This window comes from Grammomys surdaster, unplaced genomic scaffold (assembly GCF_004785775.1).
Source record: "Grammomys surdaster isolate TR1022 unplaced genomic scaffold, NIH_TR_1.0 126185, whole genome shotgun sequence".
In the NCBI taxonomy this organism is placed as follows: domain Eukaryota; kingdom Metazoa; phylum Chordata; class Mammalia; order Rodentia; family Muridae; genus Grammomys; species Grammomys surdaster.
Window position 1 is genome coordinate 3,580,243 of NW_021620991.1, and position 19,483 is coordinate 3,599,725.

Genomic DNA, 19,483 nt, shown 5'->3' on the forward strand with positions numbered 1-19,483 from the left:
TTCAAAGCCAGCCCGGGCAACAGAGCAAGAGAACACTTCAAAAACAAACAAAAACAGAACAAAACAGAACAAACCGTCAGCTCCCTGATAGTAACCACGACCTTCAATGCCCCAGCCCTCCCTCTCCTCCCTGAAAACCAGCAGGGCTCCCTTCCTGAGACAGGTGAGGCAGATCAAGGACAGAAACCACAACCGTCCAGAGGAGGGGGGTCTCAGGGATCCACCTGGTTTCCATCCATGTCCTGGCCCTGCCCAGTTCCTGAGAGAGACCACAGCCCGGAAGGCCAACAGCCTTTCTACAACTGGGCTCCAGTCCCCACCCCTTTCAGCGGCATGAAGTTATGAAGCGTCTGGGCAGCTGTCATGCCCTGTATTTAGGCAGCCCTTGTCAGGGGTGTGCTCAGCCATGCTGGGCAGAGGGACATCTGGCCAGCATGTTTTTCTGGGCAGCTCACCGGCTGCTCGGTCTCCAGCTTGCCGCTGCTTACTGCTGGGCTTTTAGCTGCCAAAGGACAGAGTTCTCTCCAGGCTTCAGCCTCCCTGGGGACTTCCTCCTTGCAGGCCTGTTCTCCCTCCATGCTGACTGTTGGCGGGTGACACACCGACCTGTGGTGACAAGTTGTGACAGGTAAGTAGGGACCAGGAGAGTTGTCACTTAGTGGGTTAGGGCTTGGTGCTTGTATGTGAGGCTCTGGGTTTAGGCTCCAGCATGGAATCAGCTGGATTTGGTGGCTAAGGCATGTAATACATATAATCTCTGTACAGGGAGATGGAGACAAGAGGGTCACAAGTTCAAGGTCATACTCTGCTACATACTGAGTTCAAAACCAGCTGAGGCTAGAAAGCCTGTCAGATAGACTCTCCCTTAAGGGAACACAAGGAAGGGCTCCTCTGCTTGCCTCTGTGCTAGTCACTCCCCAGCAATCTTTAATGACTGAAGTCACACAGAGAGCTGAATGAGTCCATCGGTTCTTATTTTGTGATGCTGTTTAGTTATTTATGAGTATACTGTCCATGACACCTCAGAAGAAGGCATCGGATCCCATGACAGATGGTTGTGAGCCACCATGTGGTTGCTGGGAGTTGAACTCAGAACTTCTGGAAGAGCAGCCAGTGCTCTTAACTGCTGAGCCGTGTCTCCAGCCTCCTGGGTGTTATTTATATTGCAATTTGTTTGTTTGTTTGTTTGTGGTTTTTCAAGACAAGGTTTCTCTGTGTAGCCCTGGCTGTCCTGGAACTCACTCTGTAGACCAGGCTAACCTCGAACTCTCGAACTCAGAAATCCGCCTGCCTCTGCCTCCCAAGTGCTGGGATTAAAGGCGTGCGCCACCACCACCCGGGGCAATTTATTCTTTTGTTTTTGCTGTTTGAGTGGGTTGTAACTCCATTCGGGTCTCCTGGCTTTTCTCTAGCGGACAAGTGGAGTTCCCCAGGGGTTTCCTTTTCAAGATGGCTGCTTGCACTGTATGCAAACCTCACATTTGGGCTTTACCTGGCTGTTGACTAGGATGGATGGTTCTGGAACCCCTGGTCTGTGAGGACTAGGCCTAAGAGCAGCAGATGGGAGTCTGGGAGGAGAAAGGTTGGCCTTGGGAGACAGGTTTCCAGAAGGACTCAAGAAAACTGGCTTCAGGTAACTAAAGGACTTATGGTGAAGAGGTACTGACCTCTCAGTCCACTCTGGGGACACAGGTGACAGAAGCAAGAGGGTGTCTTTTAAAAGGCAGAGAGCCGGGGAGCAGGGCAGACTGACATGCTCTTCACGTCAGATCCTCAGCGTCCTGTCCCTGGTGACAAAAGTTACCAAACTGAGAAATCTCAGCCTAGGTCCAGCCACGTGAGGTGGTTAATTTTACGTGCGTCAGTTTGACCAAGAGATGGCGCCTAGAGTTGCTGGCTCAAATGTCAGTTTAGATGTTACCATGAAAGCCTGTTTTTGATGTGGTTAACGTTTGAGTTGATGGGCTGCGTGAAAGAGCTCTCCCACGGGCAGTAAATGGGCTTCACACAACCCATTTAAGGCCTTCAGAGTCAAGGCTGAGGCCCTGGGAAGGATCTGAGTATCCCTCTATCCTCAGCTTCAGCAGACAGCCCAGCCCTACAAGCTTTGAATGTTACTATCACGTGAAGTAGTTCTGGAAAGTAATCCTCCTCCTGTGTGCATGTTTGTGTGTGCTTGAGGTGGGGTTGGGGAGCCTGTATGTAATGCTAACCCTGTTTCCTTACAACAGGGCTTCTTAATTTTTGCATCCATGGGAATTTTTATCTGGAATAGGTTTGTTTTGGTTTGTTTTTTTTTTTTTTTGGTTTTTCGAGACAGGGTTTCTCTGTATAGCCCTGGCTGTCCTAGGACTCACTCTGTAGACCAGGCTGGCCTCAAACTCAGAAATCCGCCTGTCTCTGCCTCCCAAGTGCTGGGATTAAAGGCGTGCGCCACCACCGCCCGGCTGGAAAAGGTTTATAAAGTTTTTTTTTTTTTTTTTGGTATGTGTGGGTATTTTGCCTGTAAATATATCCGAGTGTCATATGCATGCCTTGTACAGAGGACAAAAGAGGGCATCAGGTCTTCTGGGGCTAGAGTTACAGATGGTTGTGAGCCACCGTGTGGGTGCTGGGAATTGAACCCTGAACCTCTGGCAGAGCAGCCAGTGTTCTTGACCACTGATCTACCTCTCCAGCACCCCCTGAGGGTTTTTTTTTTTTTAAGACTTATTTATTCACTGTATGAATGCTCTTTCTGCATGTACACCTGCATGCCAGAAGAGGGCGTCAGACCCCATTACAGATGGTTGTGAGCCACCATGTGATTGCTGGGAATTGAACTCAGGACCTCTGAAAGAGCAATCAGTGCTCTTAACTGCTGAGCCATCTCTCTAGCCCCAGCCCCCAGAGAATTTTTAACAAGACTTTAGATACACAAAATAGGTAGATATTTGGGCATGGTCATACATACCTTTAATACCCGAATCAGGAGGCAGAGACAGGTGGATCTCTGTGAATTCTAGGCCAGCCTGATCTACATAGTCCCAGGCCATCCATCCAGGGCTATACAGTGACAATGTGTCTCAAAAAAAAAAAAGAAAGAAAGAAAGAAAGAAAAGAAGAAGAAAGAAAAAGAAAGACTACTGCATGCTAATAAGATGAATATATGAATATATGTTTATTTTTATACAAATCTCAGCTGACTATTTGGCACCTCTGGACACAAAATTTTTTTAGAGTTAATTAGTATGTTGATTTCTGAGAACACTACTTCAAATATATAGTATAAATGACAAAAGTATGCTTTATTGGAAATTCTGTCTCAATGTTGTGCCAAAAATCATTGCACAATGTGTTAGAAACCTAGGCCAGCAGCTGGGACAGACATTTAGGTAATGTAGCATTCCTGTACAATCCAGTCTGAAGACAAACTGATCTGAGACTCACATGCTCTAGAACAGCAGCAGCCAGGAAGGAAAGTTCTTTGTTTTCCTTTATTAAACCATCATGTTCCTGTGAGAGCGGAAAACTTTGTACATTCAACAATGACACTGCATTTTGTTCATGTGTGCTGGTCTCGGTTCTGAGAGCCTGAATCGAGGTGTTTCAGGCTGGTGCTAGCTTGGACAGAAACTTCAGAGCTTTCTTTTCTGCTCCCAAAGCCTGGGAAGCAGGAGGCAGAGGGTCTGGGGGAGAGGTGGGCTTTAACCTTCTCAGTTCTCCCTGGGCTTTCCCTACAGACCTGACAGCTTCAATGGCCATGGCTACCACCTCTTCCAAGCCATGCGGTTCGCCATCGAGGAGATAAACAACTCCACAGTCTTGCTTCCCAACGTCACCCTGGGGTATGACCTGTATGATGTGTGCTCAGAGTCTTCCAATGTGTACGCCGCCCTGAGGGTGCTCGCCCTGCAGGGGACCAGCCACATAGAGATGCTGAGAGATCTTCGAAACCACTCCTCCAAGGTGGTGGCGATCATCGGGCCTGACAACACTGACCACGCTATCACTACTGCTGCCCTGCTGAGTCCTTTTCTGATGCCCCTGGTAAGCTGAGCCTCTCTGAGGCTAGGCAGCTCCTTCACCTCCAGGCAGTCCCTGCTGTCTAGGAAGGGCTGCAGGCATCCTGCCCGCCATTGCTACTGCCCGATGTTCCTGTCTGCCTCTCTCCGAGCTGCTTCCAGACTTCTGCCTCACTCATCAAGGGGAAAGCCTGTCCTTTACAATTTTGTTTTGTTTTGAGACAGGGCCTTACTGTATGGCTCTGGCTGTCCTGGAACTATGTAGACCAGGCTGGCCTCAGACTCACAGAGATCCCCTGCCCCTGCCCCTGCTCCTGGCCCTGCCTCTGGCCCTGCCTCCCAAGTGCTGGAATTAAAGGCACACCCCACTACCCCTGTCCCTCAGGCTTCCCTTTGGAAGTGTTGCTACCCAGTTGCTCTTCTGTGCCTTCCCTCCATCCAAAGGCCTGTTATCCCAACAGCCTTTACTTCCCACATCAGACACTGTATCACCTGCTGGCATGCCTTTCTCCCGTGCTGTCCCTTGGTGTTTCTGTACTGTCCTAAGCCTAGTCCCTGCTGTACTCAGCAGTCTATGCAGACAGGGGCACCTCTTCTGGGTCCGCTGTGCTTATGTGCCTTCCTCTCCCTGCCCCGTGCCATTGAACTTCCTAGAATGTGCTAGTGTGGCTTCTTGGCTCTTCCATTTGTGCCTCAGCCTTGGATTCGGTCCTCACTTGATGCAGCTGTAGCAGGAGTACCGTGCAGAGCTCCAAACCCAATGAGCGCTTGCCAGTCCTTTATCCTACCTGGTTTCTTTGTGATGTGCCCGCCAGCATGATGCTGTCCTCGGCTTCGTGTCCTCTTCGATCATTTTTATGTCCAGCTGCTCTCTCTCTCTTAGTCTCTGGGGAGGGGCCTTTTGCCCCCAAGGCATCTGGTATTTCCCTGGAGACCTGGCATTCTGACTTGTGAGCATGTGTTCCTCGCCCAGTTTCCCCACAGTGGCTCTGTGCTCACCTCCCTCTGCAGCCTTGTCATGGCATACGTGGCCCCTTACGTCTTCACTGCCAGTTTTTACATCACCATCAAAGTCTGGTTTCCCTCCAGAGCCCATCTTTCATCTTTTCTCCTTTGGCTTTTTGAGACAGGGTCGGTCTTAGGCTGCCCAGATTGGCCCTATACCCACAACACAGCCCAGAGCAGCTTTGAACTCCTGATCCTCCTCCCTCCCGTCCTGTGTTCTGGGATTACTGGCCATACCTGGTTAAACCTTTCACCTTTTAGAGTAATGTGTCGAAACCCCTCATACAGGTGATTTCATCAGCCCCTGGCTCCGGCGAGCCTCTCCAGAGCATTCTCCACTTGAATTAGAGATCTACTCCTCCAACTTGATCTGAGAGGGAACCTTAGCTCCCCAGTGTGCAGAATGGAAGTCAGCCCCTCAGCTTGAGAGTTAAGGTCCCTAGCCCCACCCTACTCATTCCAAGGACCTATGGCCGAGAGAGCATGGCTTGTTCCGTGTTTTAAACACATGACCCCTTCGCTTGTCTATCAGGCGGATCCCGAGACCCCCTGGAACTCCTTAGAGAGGCCAGCCCTCTTTGCATCCTCCCTATACTGGGTGGGCACTGTGGGGGAGGGGCAGACCAGTTGAGGTTGCTGCTGCTGACCCCACTGGATGGAACCCTTCCCAACAGATCAGCTACGATGCAAGCAGTGTGATACTCGGTAGCAAACGGACGTTCCCGTCGTTCCTACGCACCATCCCCAGCGATAAGCATCAGGTGGAAGTCCTAGTGCAGCTGCTGCAGCGTTTTGGGTGGGTCTGGATCTCGCTCATAGGCAGCTATGGTTATTATGGGCAGCTGGGCATACAGGCGCTGGAGGAGCTGGCCACACCACGGGGGATCTGCGTTGCCTTCAAGGACGTCGTGCCCTTCACTGCCCAGGTAGGTGACCGAAGAATGCAGCACATGATGCAGCACTTGGTTCAAGCCAGGACCACGGTGGTCGTGGTCTTCTCTAACCGGCACCTGGCTAGAGTGTTCTTCAGGTCTGTGGTGCTGGCCAACCTGACGGGCAAAGTGTGGATCGCCTCAGAAGACTGGGCCATCTCCACGTATATCACCAAGGTGCCTGGGATCCGAGGCATTGGGACAGTACTGGGTGTGGCTATTGAGCAGAGACGTGTGCCTGGCCTGAAGGAGTTTGAAGAGTCTTATGTCAGGGCAATGACAGGTGCTCCCAGCACTTGCCTAGAGGGGTCCTGGTGCAACACTAACCAGCTGTGCCGGGAGTGTCATGCTTTCACAACACGTAACATGCCCATGCTTGGAGCCTTCTCCATGAGTGCCGCCTACAATGTGTACAAGGCTGTGTATGCTGTGGCCCACGGCCTCCACCAGCTCCTGGGATGTACCTCTGAGACTTGTTCCAGAGGCCCAGTCTACCCCTGGCAGGTAAGAGATTCCAGCCAGGGTGTCTACATCCAGAACACCCAATCCTGGCGGTATGGGTACACCGAGTGTCTAAGGAGACAGTGTGCAGCGGGCTGGTCGGCTCTTCTATAAACCTTTCCCTTCTTTGAGCTTTGTCATCTCCCACGTGCCATTCCCCAGAGAGGTCAAAGGCTAAGAATGTTTGCAAGAGTCCTTTGTTGGAGGTCTCATCTCAGGAGGCTGGTCACGGGTCGAGGGAATCTCTAGGAGTGAGAATAGTTTGCTGAGGAGGGAACCAGGCCTCATAGGCGGGTTGGAACCACCCAGCACCAGAGAACCTGCTTGCTTCCTGGGCTGCCTGGGTCTGTGTAGTCTGTGGTGGCTTCATGACATCTGTCTGTCCTAGCTTCTCCAGCAGCTCTACAAGGTGAATTTTCTTCTACATAAGAAGACTGTGGCATTCGACAACAACGGGGACCCTCTAGGTTACTATGACATCATTGCCTGGGACTGGAATGGACCTGAATGGTCCTTTGAGGTCATTGGCTCTGCCTCACTGTCTCCAGTTCATCTAGACATAAATAAGACAAAAATCCAGTGGCACGGGAAGAACAATCAGGTAATGGGGCATGGTCGCTCACTGGGTGACTGCTTTATGTTACTAGGACCTGGGGAGTGATGCCTACCCAGAGCAGGACAGGGGCCCACACGTCAGGCTACCTCAGGTCTGCAGTCCTGCCAGGGATGCCAGCCACACTTGCTGTTAAATAGATGCCCAGCTGGATCTAGGCACATCTGACCCCAGACTGTGCTTTGAGAGTGAACCTGGAGGACACTGGCACGGATATCTCTTCTCTGTTCCTGCCGTGAGCCGTACCCTTGACTTGGGCTCCTCTGTGTGATTACAAATCACTGTGGCTTCTTACAGGTGCCTGTGTCAGTGTGTACCGGGGACTGTCTTGCAGGGCACCACAGGGTGGTTGTGGGCTCCCACCACTGCTGCTTCGAGTGCATGCCCTGTGAAGCTGGGACCTTTCTCAACATGAGTGGTGAGTGAACAGCAAGAGGGTGAGTGCTCCAGCATCCAAGGTGGTGGGTACTCTAGCATCCAAGGTGGTGGGTGCTCCAGCACCCAAGGTGAGGGAAAAGCAAGAGAGTGAGTCCTCCAGGAACCAAGGGCTCTGGAACCTGGACTCCAGCTCACTGGCTTGTCGGCTAGTGTCCCAGTTAGGATTTCCGTTGCTGTGAAGACACACCATAACCAAGACAACTCCTTTTTTTATTTTTATTTTTTTTAATTAAATGCAGGTTTATTGGGAAGCTGCTCTCGGGTGAGTTCACTGGCCCCAAGGACTGAGGCCAGGGAAGTTGCCATGGGAAGGGAGAGAGAGGTGAGAAAGAGAGAAAGAGCTAGCCCAATGAGAGAGGGAGAGAGAAGAGAGGAAGGAGAAAGCCAAGGCAACTCTTACAAAGGCAAACATTTTACTGGAGTTGGCTTACAGTTCAGAGGTTCAGTCCATCGTGGCAGGAAGCATGGCAGCCTGCAGGCAGACACGGTGCTGGAGAAGGAGCTGAGACGTCTAAATCTTTATCGGAAGGCACCCAAGAGGAGGCTCTCTCTTCCACACATGAGCACTAGGAAGACCTCAGAGCCTGCCTACACAGTGACACACTTCCTCCAACAGGGCCATGCATCCTAATACTGCCACTTCCCATGGGCCAAGCATATTCAAACTGCCAGTTGGGTACAAGTCGGGGGACACTTGCCACTAGGCTGAATTCTGATTGGGCAGAAATAAGCATGTGGAAGTCTCAGACCTTGGTGTGTCCTCTGTCAGAACACTGCTTGCTCACCCACCAGCTCCCACAGCTCTGCTGTGCTGTGCTGTTTCTATGAAGCCCCTTCCCTGTGCCAAGGAGTCGAGCACTTGAATGGTTTCAATTAAACACACATGCTAGCACGTCTATAGCAGAAGCCAGTGTGCCCCGTTCACTGACTCAAAGTGGAGGGCAGAGAGCACAGTAGGGGGCTATGAACTCAGCTTGGAGCTTAAGGCAGGGGGACACCAGGGGGACAGCAGGGGAATGCATTCCTTCCTTTTACTATCTCTGTGGTGATGGGAATGTCTGTTGTCCATTACCAGGGAGTCAGGACTCAGATATCTTGGAGGACAAGCTCAGAAAGTGGATCTGGTTAATGGAAATCTTGCAGAGAGAGACAAAAACGTCTTATCTTTAAAGCTGGTCACTCATGGGGGCTGGAAGGATGTCTCAGAGGTTAAGAGCACTGTCTGCTCCTATGGATGGCCTGAGTTCAATTCCCAACAACCACATGGTGGCTCACGGTCTGTAATGGGATCTGATGCCCTTTTCTGGAGTGCAGGTGTACATGCAGGCAGAACGCTGTATACATAATAAATAAATAAATCTTTGAAAAAATAAAAAGAAGCTGGTCACTCTTAGGAACTCACAGCCTCACTAGCCTGCAGGCAGAGTTACTAACATAAAGCTCTCTGTGTTTGCAAACCCCCTTTGGGATCCTGAACCATACAAAGCACAGACCTTTTGAGGATGTACTTAGCCTGTGGCTGTTCTAAGTTCACCTCTCTCTATGGCTCCAAAACCTGCTTGCCAAGGTGCAGCTCTCCCAGGAACTTCCAGACTGAAAGACCTCGACCTCCCTTCCCCATCTTCCCCTTCCTTCTACTCGCCTGGCTCTCAGAAACCTTGTCTTCCCTTTCAGAGCTTCACACCTGCCAGCCTTGTGGAACAGAAGAATGGGCACCCGAGGGGAGCACAACTTGCTTCTCACGCACCGTGGAGTTCTTGGCTTGGCATGAACCCATCTCTTTGGTGCTCTTAGCGGCTAACACGCTATTGCTGCTGCTGCTGGTTGGGACTGCTGGCCTGTTTGCCTGGCATTTTCACACGCCTGTTGTGAGGTCAGCTGGGGGTAGGCTGTGCTTCCTCATGCTGGGTTCCCTGGTTGCCGGGAGTTGCAGCCACTATAGCTTCTTCGGGGAGCCCACGGTGCCCAAGTGCTTGCTTCGTCAACCCCTCTTTTCTATCGGGTTTTCCATCTTCCTCTCCTGCCTGACAATACGCTCCTTCCAACTGGTCGTCATCTTCAAGTTTTCTACCAAGGTACCCACATTCTACCGCACCTGGGTCCAAAATCATGGTGCTGGACTATTCGTCATTGTCAGCTCCACGATCCATTTGCTTATCTGCCTCACGTGGCTTGCAATGTGGACCCCACGGCCCACCAGGGAATACCAGCGCTTCCCCCATCTGGTGATTCTTGAGTGCACAGAGATCAACTCTGTGGGCTTCCTCGTGGCTTTCACACACAATACCCTCCTTTCCACCAGCACCTTTATCTGCAGCTACTTGGGTAAGGAACTGCCAGAGAACTATAACGAAGCCAAATGTGTCACCTTCAGCCTGCTCCTTAACTTCGTATCCTGGATCGCCTACTTCACCATGTCCAGCATTTACCAGGGCAGCTATCTGCCGGCGGTCAATGTGCTGGCAGGGCTGACCACTCTGAGTGGTGGCTTCAGCGGTTATTTCCTCCCCAAGTGCTATGTGATTCTCTGCCGTCCAGAACTCAACAATAAAGAACACTTTCAGGCCTCCATCCAGGACTACACGAGGCGCTACGGCACTACCTGATCCGCTGGAACTCTTGGGAAGGGGCAGACGGGAAGCCTCTCTTCTTCTGCTGGAGGTGGCGGGTCCAGTGGGGCGGAAAGCTTGAGGTGTCTGGGAGAGCTCAGCCTGGACTTGCGATGTATAAGCACACAGAAGAATCCAGTGCAATAAAGACGTGAAGTGTGTGTCTGTGGCTTCTCGGATGCTCTTCCGGTCTGGGGAGAGCTTGGGCCAGCACAGCACCTAGCAGAAGGCTGAGCCTAGCGCCCAGCTTGGTGTTACTAGGCGACTCCGGACCCAGCGCAGTTGGATTTACCCTTGGTCCCGCCCCCTATGCTGCCCATTGGCCTCTTTCTGAGGCTCCGCCTTCGAGGCGGGACCTAAAGACAGTGCGCCGCCGAGGCGTCCGGTTCTGGCCAGCGCGCCTATACGTCATATCCGGCGCAGCGACGGCGGCGTCTCCGCGCTGTGGGCCGGGCAGTAGTTAGTCTTGTGGGCGGTGGAAGTGGTCTAGCCCGGAGCAGTGAGGCCGGTGCGAGCCGGGAGAACCGGCAGGGTGAGGAGGGAGCCGGAGGGAGGCGGTGGGCCGCCTAGGGCTGTGAAGAGAGCGTGGCCGCCGCCTTCGGACTTGCAGGCGCGGCGTGGGCTTGGGTCACCTGTGCGCAGCCGCCGCCCTGCCCTACTGGCTGTGCGTTGGGTGCGCTACAGATTAGTTGGCGTCCTCGCTTGTCTATCCCCAAACTCTCATTTTCATTTTTGCCCCACCAGCACCCTATCCCGACCGACCCTGTCCTGTCTCGCGCCATGCACTTCCTCTCCGGCTCTCTCCCCTCTGACCAGCCCATGCCGCTCCCCGCCCCCAAGAGGCTGTCACTCCACTCTGGCTGTGTGCCCCGCGTGCACCTTCTAACCTTGACCCAAGCCTTCATCCCGATAGGTGGATGTTAAAGCGTCCACCTCACTCTCGGTCCAAAAGGGCTTTCCCGATTGGGGCTGGCCAGAGTGTAATGTTTGCCTTCCCTTCCAGATTATGGATGGCTCCTTCGTACAGCACAGCGTGAGGGTTCTGCAGGAACTCAACAAGCAGCGCGAGAAAGGCCAGTATTGCGACGCCACGCTGGACGTGGGGGGCCTGGTGTTCAAGGCGCACTGGAGTGTCCTGGCGTGTTGCAGCCATTTCTTCCAGAGAGTCTACGGGGATGGCTCGGGGGGCAGCGTTGTCCTCCCTGCAGGTTTTGCTGAGATTTTTGGCCTCCTGCTGGACTTTTTCTACACTGGCCACCTTGCCCTCACCTCAGGGAACAGGGATCAGGTGCTCTTGGCAGCCAAAGAGTTGCGGGTGCCTGAAGCTGTGGAGCTATGTCAGAGCTTCCAGCCCCAAACCTCAGTGGGGCAGGCACAGAGTGGACTGGGCCAACCTGCCTCCCAGGATGTGAAGAGCCACCTCAAGGAGCCGACAGACTTGGATGAGGAGGAAGTTTTCAGGACTCTGAGCCTGGCCTCTGTGGATCAGGAGCCCAGAGACAGCGAACAGCCCCAGCTCAACACACCTGCTCAGAGCAGCCCGGCCTTCCTCTGTGGGAAACTCAAGCAGGCTTTGAAGCCTTCTCCCTCAGAGGACAAAGAGTCTGAGGACTGCAAAGAGCCCCCGAGGCCCTTCGAGGCTGAAGGTGCCCCACACCAGGGCAAGAGCAATGAGGTACTGTTTCCAGGGTGCTGAACTGGGGAGGCAAGGGTAAAGACCGACACTTCTGGAGCAACTGTAGGAAGCCAGTGGTCTCAGCTGACCTTCTTCGAGCCACACTTGTACCATGGTTGCCGGCTTCCTTGGGGTGGAGTGAGCGTCAGGGTTACAGGTATTTCCTTAGGTTAGTGAACCCGGCCAGCTCCCTGCTAACATAACCACTGTGCTCCGAGTCCAAGATCGCAGTCTTCTCTGGGCCCTGCAGGGAGCTGTCTCTGGTGAAGGGACTGTCTGGGGTTTGGGGCTTATGAACCAAAGGTGGGTCCCTGCTGATACCTGGGTGACCCTACCCCCTCCTGCTGCCCCCTCTACTCTAGTGGGAAGTGGTGGTCCACGTTGAGGACGACAGGGACGGTGATTACGTATCTGAGCCTGAGCCTGAGCCTGTGCTGACCAGGAGGAAGTCAAACGGGATTAGAAAGCCCTGTGCAGCAGAGCCAGCCCTGGGTGCAGGCTCCCTCACAGCCGAGCCCACCGAGAGCAGAAAAGGTGCAGCAGTTCCGGTCGAGTGTCCCACGTGTCATAAAAAGTTCCTCAGCAAATATTACCTAAAAGTCCACAACAGGTAAACACTCTGTTTCTTTCTCTTTGCTTTTCTTACCCGCCCCTCCGTGTTGCGGGAGGGGTCCTGTACTCCTCTCCTCTGGGCTCTGTGGGGCTGACGGTTCTAGGTCAGGCCCAGATAGTGCCTAGTCAGCATGCCTCCTCTTCCTGTGAATTGTGGGTCTGTGGACATCTGATCAGTAGATTTTACCCACTGTGGAGTTTGACTATGGGCAGGCTTCTGGCCCCTTCCTGAGCTTGAGCCAAGGTCTAACAGGCAATGTAGGCTGTGACAAGAGGCTTATCTTAAGGACGGAGGCTGCCTGTGTTTCTGGGGGTGTTAGCTTTGTGAGTCAGTGATGTATAAGGGTACCCCATATGTCTAATAGGTACCCCATACGACTTGGAGGTTTTTCCTCTTGTTAGTTTTATGGGGCTTTTTGTTTGTTTGCTTGTTTGTTTTTTGAGACAGGGTTTTTCTGTGTAACCCTGGCTGCCCTGGAACTTGCTCTATAGACCAGGCTGGCTTCAAAATGAGTGAGATCAGCCTGCCTCTGCTTCCAGAGCTGGGGTCAAAGGTGTGTGCCACTACCATTTGGCCCCCTCCTTTTTTTCCAAGCTGACTTGGAACTTATGTAGACCAGACTGGCCTAGAACTTAGAGATCTACCCGTCTCTGCCTCTTGAGTGTTGGTATTAAAGATGTGCACCACCAGACCTAGTCTTAGGACTGCTTTAAAACAACAAAGCCTCCTCCCCCCAGGGTCTCTCTGTGTAGTCCTGGGTGTCCTATAACTCTCACTCTGTAGACCAGGCTGGCCTCCAATTCAGAGATCCACCTTCATCTGTCTCTCAAGTGCCAAGATAAAAGCCATGTCCCATCATACCTGACTTGTTTTGAGTTCAGATTACTTGAGATTCAGTGCCACATGCCAGGCGTGGTGGTGCACACACACCTTTTATCTAGCACTTAGGAGGAAGAGATAAGCAGATCTCTGGGTTTTGAGGCCAGCCTGGTCTACAGCCTAGTTCTAGGATAGCCAGGGCTACACAGAGAAGTCTTGTCTTGAAAAACCAATGCCCTCCCAACACACCAAAAACAGTAATAAACATGAACACTGCAGACACCAGCCCCATCTCAGCTGCTCAGGAGACATGCAGCCCTGCTAGAGTCTGATGCAGTTGCTTTTGTACCGAGCCAGGCTGTGTTGAGCCACACTGTGTTGTCAGTGTGTCACTCTGGCAAGCTACTAGTGGTCACCTGGTGCAGGAGTGAGACCTGTTTGTCATCCCTGGGGTGTGGCCTTGGGGTAGATGAGGCAATACATGTCTCCCCATGCTCTGTTCATTCTTCCCTTGGTCTGGTTTGCTGATGTCCCTGAGAACTGAGAAGAAATGGCTTCACGAGATTTTTGTATCTACATGTGACCACACTTGTCTGTAATCCCAGCACTTGGAAAGCAGAGGCAGGAGGATTGCTGCAAGTTTTGAGTCTGTGTAGTGAGTTTCAAACCAGGACTACATAAGGAGACCGTGTCTCTAAAGAAAAATAGAAAATGAGGTCCTTGCAGTGGCAGGGACTACGGGGACAAGGACACTGAGAGTAAAGAAGGTGAGAGCAAGTTTGGCTTCTGGACACACAGGAGACTCAGTGCTACCCATGGTGCTGACATCAAGATTCGTTTAGTTTATTCAACAAGCTACTAGATTTTCAACAAGATGATGTAGCCCTGGGAGGGAAATGTCTTTATGGCGCTCGGATGCTGCACAGATACAGAAAGCCTTGTGTCTTGCAGGAAAGGAAGCAGTGATTTAGAATGAAGCAGACAGCCTGAGCCTGCACTTCTGCTCTTTTTAGGAGTTCCTGGACAGTTGGGGCCACAGTGTGAGGCCCCCTGTTTGGGGAGGAATAGGAGAATAGGGCCCGGGAATTGGAGTCTACTGTATAGATAGGGTTAATTTCCAATAACTATGGCCTGGGGTGATATTTATTAAGAAGGTGGGGGACTTCCTCCTGCCGTGACTTTCAGTGCTAGGACTGAAACCCAGGCTCTGTCACTGAGCCACTTCCCCAGCTGTTTTTTTTTTTTTTTTTTTTTTGTGAGACAGGCCTTACTAAATTACCCAGGCTGACTCTGAGCTTAGGATTCTCTGCCTCAGCTTGGAGCAGCTGGGAATGGGCTGTAGCTGAGTCTTAATCTGCTTGCCTAACATGTGAGACCCGGGTTCAATCCCCGGAGTGCCAGGAGAAAAAAAAAGATCCAGACCAAGTAGCTGAGATTACGTCACAGGCCTCTGCCATCCATTTAGGTTAGAAGATGAGACTTGGAGGAGGTGTGGAAGCCATTTGTTGAGGAGAGCCTTCTGACTGGGAACAGAGCTAGCAGTAAAGCCCCTGGGCTAGGAGTAAGCCTGGCTGTTCTGAGTGGTTAGGCCTGACCTGGAGTTGGACATGGGGGAAGGTCAGTGAGGGGCAGGCTAGTTCACTGGTTACCCATGCCCTCTGTACCCTGGGCTCTCTCAGTATGAAATAGGAAGCATGGGGGTGGGGAGGGTGGGGGAGTGTTGTGAGCCAAGAGGTAAAGAGGGCTGCCTTTTCTGCAAAGACTTCTGGACTTACTGGAGCCTCCTGGAGAGATAGGTGGGGAGCCAGGAACGAGTGGTGACTCATGGACCCCGTGACCTGCTACAGCCCCACTCGCTGGTACCAGTGAAATGAGGTTGTCAGGGTCTGGTCAGGGAGATTCACACTTACCTACTCCTTTATTGGGGGTGGGGACCTTGTGTAGACATCAGTACAGCTTGTGGGAGCTGTTTTCTTCCACCGTATGTGTCTTAGGGATTGAACTTGGTCCTCTGGCTTGGTAGCAAGTGCTTCTGTCCAGTGAGCCATATCACCTGTCCTCTGCTATGATGTTGAAGGTGGGGCCCACTGAGGGAAGGATGGCAACTAGCTTGTGCCAGGAAAGTTTTGAAGCAGCCATTTAGCGAGGCTAGCAGATGTAGGGCTGACCCCTCCTGTTTCCCGGCTGTCCTTCCAGCATGGGGCCATTTGGACCTATGGCTTCTGTTTCTTTTCTTCCTGAGATCTCTAAGCTGGAGGGGATTTCTAGCCTTCCCTTTCATGACCAACCTGGGTGTCACTAAACCTACATGGTTAACTCCGGCTAGCCTCAGGACACCTCTTCCTCCTGGGCAGCACAGCATGTCTAGAGCAGGAGCTGGAGGGGTCTGAGGACCAGAGAGCTGGGAAACCCTGAGCCACCTGAGCCCCCACACCTCTGCGGCCTCTTTTCCTGGCAGGAAACACACTGGGGAGAAACCCTTCGAGTGTCCCAAATGTGGGAAGTGTTACTTTCGTAAGGAGAACCTCTTGGAGCATGAAGCCAGGAATTGCATGAACCGCTCAGAACAGGTACTTGGGAATTGGTCCAAGTATTTGTGGGCAGCAGCACAGTGGCCTGTGTCTTCATGCCATCTGGGAAGGACCTCCAGGAACCCCACGGGATTATAGAATAAGAACTGTGGGGGCCTTGGAGTCTTCATGTCCACATCCTAGTACATGTTGGACACATGAGTTCGGAGGGCACAAGGGGTATTTTGAGTTTGCCTGCCTGGGCTCCTGGTCCAGGTCCACCTTATGCTTTGGAGCAAAGTGTTTGTGGGAGATGGCTGCTGAGAAGGTCCACCCTGTCAGCCCCCCTGCCCCAAGTGGGTAGTGTTTGGCTAAACCCCATCCTTCTCTTCCCAGAGACTGGTCAGTAGCAGCTGGCTCTGTCTCTAGCCTGTCTGGAGCCGAGAGGGTCTGGCGTGTGGTAGTGTGCAGTACTCTGATGGTCAAGGCAGGCAGGTTACATGTTGCCCTCTCCTACCCCAGCATCCCCTACCCCAGGCAGACACTTCCCAGCAGCGTTTGGAAGCCCCCGCAGAGGCTGCCGTCGCAGGCAGAGGCCCTCCCTGATGCTGGCCCTGCTTGCCCCTCACACTGCCAGGTCTTCACATGCTCCGTATGCCAGGAGACCTTCCGCCGGAGGATGGAGCTGCGGGTGCACATGGTGTCTCACACAGGGGAGATGCCCTACAAGGTCAGGCCTGCTTGTCCCAGGGCCATGGGCTTTTGCAGGGCGCAGGGGTATGTAGCTCCCTGCCTGGAGTAGTAGTACCTGGCACTTGTTCTGGGGCCATAGGCGGGCGGGGGGTGCAGCTCTTTGTCTGAAGTGGTACCTGGCATCTCTCCCTTGAAGCCTGCCTTCCTTGCCCTTCCAGTGACACCACTTCTGTAGATAGGGCTGCTGTCTGTAGCCTTACTTGCTCAGCATTTTTCTGGGGATGGTATGGATGGCTGAATATTGCCCCCTCTTAGGAGCCAGCCCTCAGCCATCAGGGACAGCCCCTGTGCATGGACTGGCCCTTCCCCCTGTGCTGAGAGCAGGGCACTTGGTGGTGCTGGCTGCACTGGTGGTGCCAGCTGCACTGGACCTGACTGGGCCTGTTTTTTCAGTGTTCCTCCTGCTCCCAGCAGTTCATGCAGAAGAAGGACTTGCAGAGCCACATGATCAAGCTGCATGGAGCCCCGAAACCCCACGCAGTAAGTGCCGGACAGGGCGGGGGCTCCTGGGGCTCCAGGCCAGCCAGCCCCACCCTCACGTGGACCCACTCCCTCTGCCCGTCTCCCCCGCCTGCAGTGCCCCACCTGTGCCAAGTGCTTCCTGTCTAGGACGGAGCTACAGCTGCACGAGGCCTTTAAGCACCGCGGAGAGAAGCTCTTCGTGTGTGAGGAGTGCGGGCACCGGGCCTCGAGCCGCAACGGGCTGCAGATGCACATCAAAGCCAAGCACAGGTACGGATGAGTGCCGCCTCCTCCAGAGTGCGGCCTGCTACTGCAGCCTGCGGCCTGCGGCCTCCCCCTCCTCCTCCCCGGTGCAGCACCTTCAGCTCTTCCAGGGTGGAGCCGAGAGACGGCAGGTCTGTTAGGCTAGCGGGGAAGGCGAAGGCTCGGGCCGAGGCAAGTCTCTGCCTTCTCATCCTCTAGCTTCCTGACTCCCTCAATAGAGGTTGTCTTTGCTTCTGGGGATGGTGGTGTCCCTTGTTTGGTATCATTCGAGCCCTACTGTTTAGCATGTCTGGCTTCAGCGGAGTGGGTGGAGGGGCTGGCTTCCCCACAGTGATGGGCTCTGCTTCGTGGTCCCATCTGAACAGGAATGAAAGGCCTTATGTCTGTGAGTTCTGCAGCCATGCATTCACCCAGAAGGCCAATCTCAACATGCACCTGCGCACACACACAGGCGAGAAGCCCTTCCAGTGCCACCTCTGCGGGAAGACCTTCCGCACCCAAGGTGAGGCAGGCCCTACCCTTCCTTGCCCCAGAGCTGAGACAGCAGTTGAACCCCATCTTGTCCCCCACAGCCAGTCTGGACAAGCACAACCGCACCCACACGGGTGAGAGGCCTTTCAGCTGTGAATTCTGTGAGCAGCGCTTCACTGAGAAGGGCCCCCTTCTGAGGCATGTGGCCAGCCGCCATCAAGAGGGCAGGCCCCATTTCTGCCAGATCTGTGGCAAGACCTTCAAAGGTAATTAGTTGGCAAGCTGTAGGAGAATAGAGGGCCTGGCTTCTGTTTCCTGCCTACCTGGGTTGGAGAGTCTACACAGAGATGACCTCAGTGCAGTGCTGTAGGGCCTGGAGTCGGGAGACCTGCTCCTAATGCCTGTTTAATGCCTGTGGTCCCATTCCTCCTGCAGCTGTGGAACAGTTACGAGTGCACGTCAGACGACACAAAGGCGTGAGAAAGTTCGAGTGCACCGAGTGTGGCTACAAGTTCACTCGGCAGGTAGGCCAGGCCAGGTCTCCTGTCCTCCCCACCCACCCCTTCTGTCCCCAGCTCTGAGCCCCTGCTTCTCCCCAGGCTCACCTGCGGAGGCACATGGAGATCCACGATAGAGTGGAGAACTACAATCCCCGGCAGCGCAAACTCCGGAACCTCGTCATTGAGGACGAGAAGATGGTGGTTGTGGCTCTCCAGCCACCTGCAGACCTGGAGGTGGGCTCTGCAGAGGTCATTGTGGAGTCCCTGACCCAGGGTGGCCTTGCCTCCCAACTCCCTAGCCAGAGACTGTGTTCAGAGGAGAGCTTTGCTAGCCCCGGCGTCCTGGAGCCCTCTCTCATCATCACGGCGTCTGTTCCCGAGGACTGTGACACGTAGACCCTGCCCAGTTGGCCCCTTGACCAATAAACATGTGACTTGGGACTCTCCTGTTCAGTGGTCTGTTGCATGGTGTTCTCCCAGCCTGGCCTGCACTGAAGCTCCCCTTCCCAGCCATCCCCTCATGGAATCCAGTCCCAGGCCTTGACCTGAGCGCAGCCGCTTCCCAGCCTGGGGAACCCCAGCAAGCTGAGGAGGGAATAGAGGGCCACTTGCTAAATAGCACCTGTCCCTCACTCTTGTGCACCAATGGGTAGTGTCCTTATCTAGCATAGTGTAGGTGAGGCCAGGGGTCAAAACCTCTGAAGTTGGACAAAGCGGCCAGGGCCCATGGTGATGGCTTCATCGGCCAGAATTAAGCAAGTCTAATGAAGCTGAACATGGCAGTGGCAGCTAAGCAAGCTGGCCTCTTGCCCATGTAGGGACCCACCCCTTGGGAGGGCCCTATCTTGGTACAGACCTTCCTTGAATGGGAAGGGTCCTAGGTAGTCCCACCTTTTACAGAGCAGTGTGCCCTGGGTCACGGGTACTGCAAATGTTCCTTTAAATCTTCCTACGTGGGCTGGAGAGATGGCTCAGCAGTTAAGAGCACTGACTGCTCTTCTAGAGGTCCTGAGTTCAATTCTCAGCAACCACATGGTGGCTCACAACCATCTGTAATGAGATCTGGTGCCCTCTTCTGACCCGCAGGGATACATGCAGGCAGAATACTGTATACATAATAAATTAAAAAAAAAAAAAAAACCACTTTAGTGCTGGGCAGTGCAGAGACAGGTGGAGTTCTGAGTTCAAGGCCAGCCTGGTCTACAGAGTGAGTTCCAGGACAGCCAGGGCTACACAGAGAAACTGTCTCAAAAAACTAAAAAAAAAACACACACAAAAAAAACCCTTTAAATCTCCCTACATGCCTGAGCGAGT

General features: G+C 53.4%; 2 protein-coding genes across 2 annotated transcripts; both read left to right on the forward strand.

The window, feature by feature from the left end:
- Positions 1–397: 397 nt before the first annotated feature.
- Tas1r1 (taste 1 receptor member 1) lies at positions 398–10,263 on the forward strand. The gene is made up of 6 exons (XM_028757890.1): positions 398–628; positions 3,723–4,029; positions 5,684–6,445; positions 6,831–7,043; positions 7,353–7,473; positions 9,168–10,263. The coding sequence occupies exons 1-6, from the start codon at positions 435–437 to the stop codon at positions 10,097–10,099; spliced, it is 2,529 nt and encodes an 842-aa protein (XP_028613723.1). The 5' UTR covers positions 398–434; the 3' UTR covers positions 10,100–10,263.
- Positions 10,264–10,506: 243 nt separating this feature from the next.
- Zbtb48 (zinc finger and BTB domain containing 48) lies at positions 10,507–18,616 on the forward strand. The gene is made up of 11 exons (XM_028757966.1): positions 10,507–10,634; positions 11,106–11,777; positions 12,140–12,387; positions 15,668–15,779; positions 16,357–16,449; positions 16,866–16,952; positions 17,050–17,204; positions 17,564–17,700; positions 17,771–17,935; positions 18,105–18,193; positions 18,269–18,616. Exons 2-11 carry the CDS (start codon positions 11,109–11,111, stop codon positions 18,563–18,565), a joined length of 2,052 nt encoding a protein of 683 aa, XP_028613799.1. The 5' UTR covers positions 10,507–10,634; positions 11,106–11,108; the 3' UTR covers positions 18,566–18,616.
- Positions 18,617–19,483: the final 867 nt, after the last annotated feature.

Coding starts and splice junctions, on each gene's coding strand:
- Zbtb48 (XM_028757966.1), top strand. CDS start 11,109: ATGGATGGCTCCTTCGTACAGCACAGCGTGAGGGTTCTGCAGGAACTC. Junction 17,205..17,563: donor CACATCAAAGCCAAGCACAG/GTACGGATGAGT, acceptor CCATCTGAACAG/GAATGAAAGGCCTTATGTCT. Junction 18,194..18,268: donor GCTACAAGTTCACTCGGCAG/GTAGGCCAGGCC, acceptor GCTTCTCCCCAG/GCTCACCTGCGGAGGCACAT.
- Tas1r1 (XM_028757890.1), top strand. CDS start 435: ATGTTTTTCTGGGCAGCTCACCGGCTGCTCGGTCTCCAGCTTGCCGCT. Junction 4,030..5,683: donor GTCCTTTTCTGATGCCCCTG/GTAAGCTGAGCC, acceptor CCTTCCCAACAG/ATCAGCTACGATGCAAGCAG. Junction 7,044..7,352: donor GGCACGGGAAGAACAATCAG/GTAATGGGGCAT, acceptor GGCTTCTTACAG/GTGCCTGTGTCAGTGTGTAC.